This window comes from Camellia sinensis, chromosome 6 (genome assembly GCF_055761805.1).
Source record: "Camellia sinensis isolate YWXY chromosome 6, ASM5576180v1, whole genome shotgun sequence".
Lineage (NCBI taxonomy): Eukaryota > Viridiplantae > Streptophyta > Magnoliopsida > Ericales > Theaceae > Camellia > Camellia sinensis.
Genome location: NC_138966.1, coordinates 190,702,550 through 190,713,127, shown reverse-complemented (window position 1 = coordinate 190,713,127; position 10,578 = coordinate 190,702,550). Strand labels below are relative to the sequence as shown.

The following is a 10,578-nucleotide window of genomic DNA, read 5'->3' as shown; positions in this document are numbered from 1 at the left end:
GGCACATTTCAATTAGCATACTTATGATAGCATGTTTGCATACATTCATTCGTATTGCATGCACCGGGCTCGGCGCATCATGCTAACTGCATTGTATTTCAATTCCAATTTGAATACATGTATCAAAGTTGTATTTCACATGACATCTTAGAATAGCCGAGCCTATTTCTAGTTGCATTTTGCATGTGTTGCATTAGCCATCTTAACATGAACTAGGATCATGCATTTGATTACTAACTAGTTTCTATTTTGGCTCGGAGTACTCAGTAAGTGTTTATGCTTTAGCATCTTGCATGCGTGTGAGTGTTGCCATGATAGCATGCTTACCATGAGGCTAACTGCTTATGTGATATAACTGCCTGAATGCCTGTGGGTGAAGGTTGGATTGCTTGAATTGGAACAATTCATTGAAATCCGTGTTTTAGCCTACTTGCGAGTAGCAAATCTCAAACTATTTTCCAAGCAAATGGATATGCAATGCTTTGTTCCAATTCAGACGATCCAGTCTATACGTGTATGTTGTGCGAATCACATAGTAAATCTAGGCTAATAACCGGAATAAGAACACATAATATTTTCAAAACTCGATATCATGGTTAGTAGAGGCCGATCTTTGATCGGGCGAGCGGGGGTGCTCATAGCTGACCTTCTCCAATCGTAACCAAGTTCCCGAGCCGAGGCAACTTTGGTGATGACAGACACGTGGCCTTAAGCAACGAGTCAGGATTTCCTAAATTCTCCCAAAATAAATATTTAGGTGGCGACTCTGTATCTGGCAAAGCAGTCCATGTTTGGCACTTCTTTCAAAAAATCTGTTTTCAAAAACGATTTGCCGGATTTGGACTCTTTAATGATTCATCGGTCTTGCATCGCACTCTGCGAGATTAGATACAGGACCGTGACATTGAGTCCTGAACTGTAGTGAGCCCAAATGAACAAAACGGGATTCATCTCCCGGGGCGTTCGGGAACGTCTACAGTTTGTTGCTCTAAATGTTGATATAGTCATGAAATGATAAAGTTGATGAAAATGCTCGATAGTGATTGATGAGTATATATGTTTATCTTGTGAAATTTCTTTAGAAAGAGAAATAAGAATGGTGACCAAAATGGGAAAAAATTGTATGGAAGAATTGAAAATGGAAGGATATTACTATGTATTGTTATGTGTTGCATTGACACTTCAATTCATTTGGTTATTACGAGTTTTGAATTGAGAATTGAAAATTTTGCATTTAAAAGAGAAATGTTTGTGAAATGAAATTCCATGGAAGTGTTTTGAGGTAAATATGTTGGTAAGTCCGGATAGGGGGTATAGAGAAAATTGTTTAAGTTGGCCTGAGTGTTCAGAGTGAAAGACCGAAAATACGTGCGGATGAGGTACCGCGTGCCTTCCTGTTAGCTACCAATAAAGTGGGGGTTTTAATAGTGTTAGTTATGCCTACTTGCAGACACTAACCCATAGATTACCTGAGTCATATTTACCGCTCCTTGAACTTGATGTAAAATTATTAAATTGTTAGATCTTCAAGTTTTCATTGAGCATGATGGCTTTCAAAAAAAAAAAAAAAAGATGATAACGTGACTTTCTTTTAAAAGCATGGCATGGCATATGCATATGCATTTCACCTTGTGAGAATTGTATAAAATGTATATACTTTGTTAAGAATTTCCTACTGTGTTTTATGCTCACCTTATGGGATTTTGTGCAGGAAAAGAAGTGGTGATTCCACCAAACCAAGGGCGTGGATGTGTATGTTGAGAGCACAAGGCTATAGTTTTGTTGTGATCATATTTTTTGCAAGCCAAGGGTTATATTTGTATGGGTTCGAGCAACCATTTTATGTAACCAAGCTCAAGTCTTGGACTTTGTAGCCCTTTGAGGGCATTTATTTATTTTGACTGGATGTTTTACATATTATAGATTCGTGTACTAAAGTCATAGAATGTATAATTGCTTGTAGAACTATTTTGTAAATCTCATATGATTATGTATTTCAGTGTTGCGGATTCACTTTTATTTATCGTAAGGAGCAATGGTGGATGTATTTTATTGGGCATATTTTCTTGGGGCGTTGCATAAAATACAAGAATGAACAAATAAATAAACAAAAAAAAAATCTTTATGTTTTCTTGCATTTCCTCATTATCCAGTTCGATATCTGGTCAGATCTGACCTAGAAACTAAGAGTAGAGAGAGAGTAGTCAGACAAAAAAGAGAGAGAGTGGTGATAGAAAGGGGGTTGAGACATCGCTGGATCCCATATTGTTGCGCTATTGCGTCGACAACGCCAATCGTAGTTGAAGAGAATATAGACAGAGCGTAGGAGAGAGAGATGGGGGAGAGAAGGAGATAGGAGGCGTGGGCGATCTGACAGAACAATAATCAACTGAGACAGGGGGCTAGGATTAGAGTCTAGAGAAGAAGAAAGAGGAGAGAGAAGAAAGCATTGTAGGCAGAGAATGAGGCAACGAGGTGTGGGAAGCGAAAAAGGAGGCAACGGCAGGGCAGAGGAAGATTACATCTTTTATGATTATATTATTGAATTATATGCATCTTTAATTTCATAGAAATTTAAATACTAGTTTCATACATTGCATGCTAGTCACTCAGTTATTTCCTTTCAATATTATTATTTACTAAAAGTGCATATGTTCATGCATATAAAAAAAATTAAAAAAATTAAAAAAAAAAAAAGAAGCTAAAGTGAAATTATAAATCAATTATTTGGTGTATATGGGTCCAATGTGGGCTTTTGGGATGGGCCTATGGGTCGAGTTTCAAGTTAGGCCTCAAAATGTCCATCAAGCCCACAAGTCCTATCCATCAACCCATGCCCAGCCCATATATTTTAGGGTTCAATTGAGTCAGGCCATCTTCGAGCCAATGTTATGACGAAACTAATTGGAAGATTTCAATTAACAAAAGTTCTATGGTCCATTGCCTTCTCCTAGCTATTGATATGAGAGCCTAAAGAAAGATGGGCAAATTACTTGAAAGTCCTATTTAAGAGAGGATAAGTCTATGTAGTCCCACAACCTTTTGAATACTCTCAAAAGTCCACTATATATTTTTCATCTTCATTCTTCTTTGTGCATTTGTTTTTCTCTACCTCTTTCTCTTCATGATTTTCGGTGACCGTCGATCATACCTTACTTCTTCTCTTTCTCTTTCTAATATATAGTCATCGGTGACTGACGACCATCATTGCTTGGGGTTCACCGGCAACCACTGACTATTGACTCTTTACTTCACTCTAACTGACGGCGAAAGAAACGAGTTTCAGCGAAGCAAATGAGTAGATATACTCAAATCTACATCATATCTGAGAAAATCTACATGAGATCCAACTAGATCTAAACCAAAAATAGTTGCTGAAGTACAATATTCTCTCTATATCTATTTCTCTCCTTCGATTTCTCAAATTTTCTACCTTTTCTCTACTACATATTTCTATTTTCCTATTTTAATGGAGAAAATTTTCAAGTTCTGAACAATTTGTTTTTAAGTTTTAGTTACAGGCGCTGAAAACTGTAAAATTTTATAGTTTCGGTTTTTTGTTGCTAAAATGAATCATGCTTTAAAACTGTCAAATTTTATAGTTTCATAACATTCTTTAGAACTATAAAATTTTGCAGTTTCATAACATGTTTTCCAGTTTGATTAATAAGGATAAATGCTTAATAGAATCATGCTTGTTATGGTTTCAAAACATACATTTCAATTTGATCAATATTAGAGATTATTTGTTTAAATCTTACAAAAATTAAAAAATAATATATACTTTTCCCATTGTTGTTTGTTGTTATTTTTATTTTTTTCCCATTTAGTTTATTAATATTTAGCACATTTTGCTATGTTTTTTTCACTATAATTTTTTCATTTATTCTTTTTTTTTCCGACAATATTCTGGACATTCCGGTGAGTCTCCGATGATGTTCTTGATGTTCAACGAACATTTTGGACATTTCGACAACTCCCAGTGACGTTCAGAACACTCTGGCGAAATTCCAACAATACTCCGGTGACTTTCCGGTGACTTCCCGATCGATGATGTTGAATATTCCGGCGAGTCTCTAGTGACCGTTTGACGGAAAATCGACAGTGGTGGGATGTAGCAACATTTTTAAAGTTATTAAAAAAAAAGAATTTTTTGGTAACAATTAAAAATATGTAGGACTAATTGATGTAAGTGTTTTGTTTTGGAATTAGATGGATTTTGAATTTTGTGCATGGGACTTACTGGTAACTACTCCAAGAAAGATCAAGAGTGTCATTATTATATCAATAGGGAGCCTAAAAAAATATCATGAGAGTGTCATCATTGTATGAGGAGAGAGGCAAGGAGTACTATTTAACAAACTTCATTATTATAAAATCATAAGAAAACAATCTTAAGGAAATCATCCACAGCCAATCCACTTATTTATGCTATATTGCATCATATTTAATTAAAGTTTAACAAATAATAGATTCATAGGTTCTCCATTCTTTCTTTCTCTAGTTGCTGGGCCACCAAAATTGAGCTTGAAGATAATCTACCACCTTCTTGTCCACTTGGAATGCCTTGGCAAGAACATCATCAGAAATCCTTGGATTTGACCCGAACACTGCATTAGCAACTGTAATGGTTCCGGGGTTTTGGCTGCTTAAGGCAGCAAGAGCTACTGCATTAGTCTTTCCATTATTAAATTGAAAGTGAATGAGACCCTGTGGGAACACAAAAACATCTCCTGGGTACAAGACCTTTGTAAAGAGGCGGTTGTTAGTGTTGGAGGTCACGAAGCCGACATAGAGAGTACCTTCCAACACCACGATGACCTCAGTTGCACGAGGGTGCGTGTGGGGTGGGTTGAGGCCATAAGGTGCAAAGTCAATGCGAGCTAAGGAGATGCCGAGAGTATTGAGGCCTAGTATTTGGATAACGTTTACGGGAGTAACCTTTGACCCAATTGGGTTCGATGTGTTTTGAGGAGTAAGGAGGCCTGAAAAGAAGAAGTCATCTGCTGTGGCAAGCTTTGGGTCGTTGCAAACTTTGCCATTCACGAACACTACAATGCAAAAGAAATGGAGTTGTGCTTCAGTAAGATTGGGTGAAAGAAATAAAATATAACATATAGACTAACTAATTTTCAATAATGTTACAATAATGACATCTAAGAAATTAAAAATTTTTCCTTTACAAATTAAAACAATTAAAATGTTGGAGACCAACATGAAATATATTTTATATTTTGAGGACCAAAAGTGTAATTAACCATTTTTTTAGCTAATGTTATTTTATGTTCAGAAAATACTACTTATTTTGATGATGAATATTGACGATGTCAGCGAGGGAGACAATTTTAATACATATTTAATACTTTGAATACGAAATTGGCACTACTAAAATATTGATTATCAAAATGACACAAAAACATATTTATGTTACCAAAAGTACAATTAATCAATCAATATTTGACTTCAAAATGAAAAACTGACATGAATTCCAACGAAAAAAATTGAGGTTTTAATTATTATCAAAATACAACTGCTTTGAATAAGTTTTGTCACTAAAATCATATTTCAAAATCTAAAACTTAAGTTTGGAAGGCTTAAAGTTGGGAGATAGAGATGAGCATGAAATATACCATCGGAGTTATTAATAGCAACACAGAAATCCTGTAGAGGACTAGGGTCTGAAGCAGAGACAAGTGTGGAAGCCAACGCCATAATAGCTATGGTTACAAGGATAAAGTGAGTGCCCATTTTTATCACTCGGAAACAACAAACAAAATATTGCAGTAGCTGTTTTTTTTTTTTTTGGGAAGCAAATTGGAATTTCTATGCCTAATTGCTTGAAGAAGGAGACAGATATCTAAGCATGGAAAGCCTGTCTATTTATAGATATAGATGGATGAGAGTAGTTGAATTTTTTATTAAGTATTTTCCAATGCTAATGAGAGAAGAATTACCAAGTCGTCAATGGGTAGCTTCTTTCCTTATTGGCCATTTAATTCAATGATGAACGGTTCTTCAACAACTAAACCCTTTTCTAATATCTTTTTTCTTACTGCTTATTGAAATGCTTCTATTGACTTTTCTATTTCATCTTTTTTTTTTTAATTTTTTTTTTTAATTTTTTATAATGGACAATTTCAACCACACCAGATATGCATAATCATCTGTAAATTATTAGTATCCGACTATTTTTGCATCTTGGGAAGACAGTATTCCACTATCTCTTGACTTGATTCATAAAGACACAATGCAAGCATAATTTCATCATTTAATTCTAAATTAAAGATTGTTAAATATTATCACCTGTTACCATTTTGTCTATCCCTACACATTATAAATTATAATTTGTCTCAATTTATTTAAATATTTCTTCAAGAAACAGAAAGATTGAAGTTTTACAATATTTGGATGCTCTTTAAGTGATTAGATTTAACAAGATAAAATTTACTTACATTCCTCAATTAAATTGTGTAGATAGAGTAAGAAATAATAATTCATATATTCACTACACATAAATGCCTTTAAAATTTAAAAGAAAAAAATGCATTTTATAATACACCATAAATGTTTGAAAATAATATTTTGTTTATCTTTGTAAATTTTTTATTCGTTACTTTCATTTTTTTATTGATAAAAAAAACAAATAGAAATTAATTTTGTAGGCAATACTTTTACGTTATGTTTGGTAATAGAATTAACAATCTATGAGATTAGTATAGATTTGGTTATTGGGTTGAATTAGCGAGATAAATAATTATCTCTTATTCATATTTGTTTGAGTGAATTAAATTAATAGTCCCTATAGTTTGGGACTTGTGTTATTTTGGTCTCTGACTATTTAATTGTGACACATTTGACCCTAAATTTTAAATTTTGTTCCAAATAAAAACAATTGAAGATACCATTGCTTAATTTCAAGAGCAAAATCTTCAATTTGATAAAAATATAAACTAATTTGACAAAAATAAATGTCAAAAAAATATTTTTGAATTTTTAAAAATTATTTTTATCCACTAAAAATAAAATTATGTAAAATTGATAAATCTTTTAAACATTTATTTATTTTTACCAAATTAATTTTTATTATGTATTTGGATGATAATCATGTAGTGGGTGGTTGTTTTTATTTTCATTAAATTATTTTTTATTTTTTCAAACGTCAAATATGGCGACAACTTTGATATCATTATTAAACCAATCAATTAAATCAAAAAATTCAAAACTAAAAAAAATTCATATATAAAATATATCGATTATATATTAAAATCCTAACAACCACTCATTACATGATTATAATCCAAAAACATAATAAAAATTAATTTGGTTAAAAAAAATAATAAATGTCTAAAAGATTTATCAATTTTTCATAATTTTATCTTTGGTGGATAGAAATAATTTTTAAAAATTATTTTTTTTTGGACATTTTTTTGGGGTCAAATTAGCTTATATTTTATCAAATTGACGATTTTATCCTTGAAATTAAGTAATTATATCTTCAATTGTCCTTATTTGGATGAAGATTCAAAATTTCAGGATCAAATGTACCACAATTGAAAAGTGAAGAACTAAAGTGATACAAGTCCCAAATTATACGGACTATTAGTGTAATTCGCAATATTTATTTTGTAATATATATGAACATGTACAATTATAATTATATATTTATTTTGTATTATTAGTGATAGAATTAAAAAATTTCACAATTTTATTGATAAAATATCCGACAGAATCTAATTTAAATTATAAAAATTAAAATTAAATAATAAAATATGAGTCTCGTAAAATAATTATTTTAATTTTATACTACAATCTGTCTAATCAAATGGGTGTTAAGCTATAGTTTTGAATTCATCGTTAAATCCCAAAGGAGTTGACTGTTCATCAAGGAAAGCAAATTAGACTTTCTATGCCATGTGCTTGAAATGAGTTGACAAAGCAAGCATGGCATACGTATCTATATAGATAAATTCTGTAGGTTAGAATTATGTTTTAATTAGTCTTATAATTTTTTTTTATCTATTTAATCTTTTTAGATGTGTAATAATTTATTTGTTATTATAATCTCCTTAATTGTTTGGGAATGTTATGTTTAAAAAAAGTATATTAAGGAATTTTTTAATGTGTTACATTAAAGTATTATATTTGAAATGTATTGAACTTCTAAACAATTTTTTGGGAGTGTCACGTTACAGAAACGTGGTCTAGAAATTAGATCTAATTTCCTTAAGATGATGTCCCCCAATGAGAAAGGGTAAAAACGTCTGTCAAATCATACAAGATTCAAAAATGAACTCACAGTATGATTATCAAAACAAACAATACATATCATTGTATTAGAAAATTTATGAGACTGATTGAAGTAACTGATTCTCATATGAAACTTTTTTTCCATTTTCCCTATAATATATAATTAAGAGTGATTGAGAAATCGTCTACTATTTTTCAATACAAAGCTTATAATTAATGTCCTTTTACCTAGTCTTCTCTTTGGTTAACGTATTGTCTAACTCCATGAATGGTTCTTCAACTGCACCCATTCATTTTTTAATAGATAAATTATAATTATAATTTTTTAGTTTGCAAATAGTTAACAATATAACAATTGGGTGGTAAGAGTCTCTGCATTCATAATCAATTAGTTTTGAGTTAAGCATTTTAATAAGGTCCACATTCATAAACTTTTACCGATTAATAATAGGTTAGGTTCGCACTTGTCTCTCTTATATTTTTAAAACCTAGAACCTATTCATGTGCTTAAAAATACGGGTTTAATGGGTCTCAAGTAGGCTTGGTTCATATGAGCCCAATTTTACCCAAATTTTAACTTTCACTCAAACTTTTTTTATATATATATATTTAATTTCAAAATTATGAAAAAAATAAAAAATTTATAATACAAAATTTTGAAGTGCATCACAACAATTGTAATCACTTTTGAAATCATTATAAAAAAAGGAAATATTTTTTTTTTTTTTTTTATCGAAATACAAAATTACATCTATTATGCTTTTGTTATTGAATTGTATATACATCGTTAATCTCATGGAAATTTAGTTACTAGTTTCATAGATGGCGTGCTACTCACTTAGTTTTTAGTTTCAAAATTAATATTTTTTATACGTTCTTACACGTGGAAACAATAAATAAATAAATAAATAAATAAATAAAATAAAATAAAGTGAAAATAAATCAATTATGGGACACTTATCAATAAGTCTCATATACAAAATTCAAAATCCATCTAATTCCAAAACAAAGACTTGTACCAATTAGTCCTACATATTTTTAATTATTACCAAAAAATCAATTTTTTTTATAAATTGGGTAAATTACACTAACCTCCCCTGTAGTTTCAAAAATAACATTAACCTCCCCTACTTTTGAAAATAATATACAGATTCTCCCTTCTCGTTAAATTAGCATGAACAACGTTAACTTGACAGCCGAATTGACCTTAATATCCATGAACCATATTGTGAAAAGACATAGTCCCTGGAAGAGAGGGTTCTGGTCGTTTCTTTACCTTTCAAAGCAATCTAATACTCGGAGAAGTGATTCCTCGTCACTGGGTTCGTTGTCGTAGAGATCGAAGAAGAGGGAGGAGTTTGTGGCGACGACAGTAGTGGTGGATGAGAGTAAGAGTTCGAACCCGGCGGCGTTTGGCCGAAGAGTTTCTAGATCTAGATCCATCAGGTGTGAAAGCAAGAGCTTTTTTGGGGACTTTTTCGAGCGAATCTCTACTGGGTTCGGAGACTACACTCTCGGGCGAGTCGAGTCTCAGAGAGAAGGCCAACGCCACGACGACGGAGAACGGGAATGCATCATGGAGAGAGTCAAGTGTGATAGGATTTTTAGTGGGTTCATGATCACTTCCTTATCCTCTTCATCTTCTTACTGGGTTTCATCTTTAATTGAAGAAAATAGGAAGTTGACACCAACGGCAGTGGTAGTGGCGGTGGCGCATGGAAGAAGTAAGAGTTGGGGTTGGGCATTTACAAGTCCAATTAGAGCTTTCAAGCCTTCTTCTTTTTCAGGGAAGATAGAGGTTTCCAACAAAACCACCACTCCAAACCTAAATGCCATTCCTTCATTGTTGACTGTGAGAGGTTAATTAGCTCCATTCTACTTTCTCTCTTTGTTTTTGTATGTTTGAACTAGTTTTGGGTACAATTTATAAGGGTGTTGTTTGTCAAGTTCAATTTAATGTGAATTGTTTTGGTTCTTTGAAGTTCAATGTTGATGCAAAGACACTTGAGATGGATCCAAATGGGACTTCAAAGAAAGATACATGAATTTAAATTGTGTGCCCACCAAGAATAGTCATCTTGAGTCTTTGTTCTAAGTTGTAACATACAGATCTTTTGAGGTGGTCCAGGTCTGTCTAAAGTCATGTTTGTCTAAGAAAAAAAAAACTTGGAACATTCAAGTCCTTGATTGTAATTTGCTTATAGAAATTGTGGGCTGCCCTAAATTTGTAAATTTTTTTGTGTTGTTTATTTGTAATTTGTGAATTTGTAATTTTTGTAATGTTTATTTATAATTTGTGACTCCATGTTATGGTCAATAGATCCTGTCATA

The 10,578-nt window shown here is 32.1% G+C and overlaps 1 protein-coding gene across 1 annotated transcript; it reads right to left on the bottom strand.

Moving 5' to 3' along the window:
- Positions 1-4,348: 4,348 nt before the first annotated feature.
- Positions 4,349-5,892, bottom strand: LOC145793118 (putative germin-like protein 2-1). The gene is made up of 2 exons (XM_082875703.1): positions 5,631-5,892; positions 4,349-5,051 (listed from the first exon to the last, which is right to left on the bottom strand). Exons 1-2 carry the CDS (start codon positions 5,746-5,748, stop codon positions 4,501-4,503), a joined length of 669 nt encoding a protein of 222 aa, XP_082731829.1. The 5' UTR covers positions 5,749-5,892; the 3' UTR covers positions 4,349-4,500.
- Between the last annotated feature and the right edge of the window lie 4,686 nt (positions 5,893-10,578).

Excerpts from the sequence above, each read along its gene's own strand:
- LOC145793118 (XM_082875703.1), bottom strand. The coding sequence starts at position 5,748 with ATGGGCACTCACTTTATCCTTGTAACCATAGCTATTATGGCGTTGGCT. Across the intron at positions 5,052-5,630 it reads TGCTATTAATAACTCCGATG|TGTTCGTGAATGGCAAAGTT; the intron begins GTATATTTCATG and ends TTTGCATTGTAG.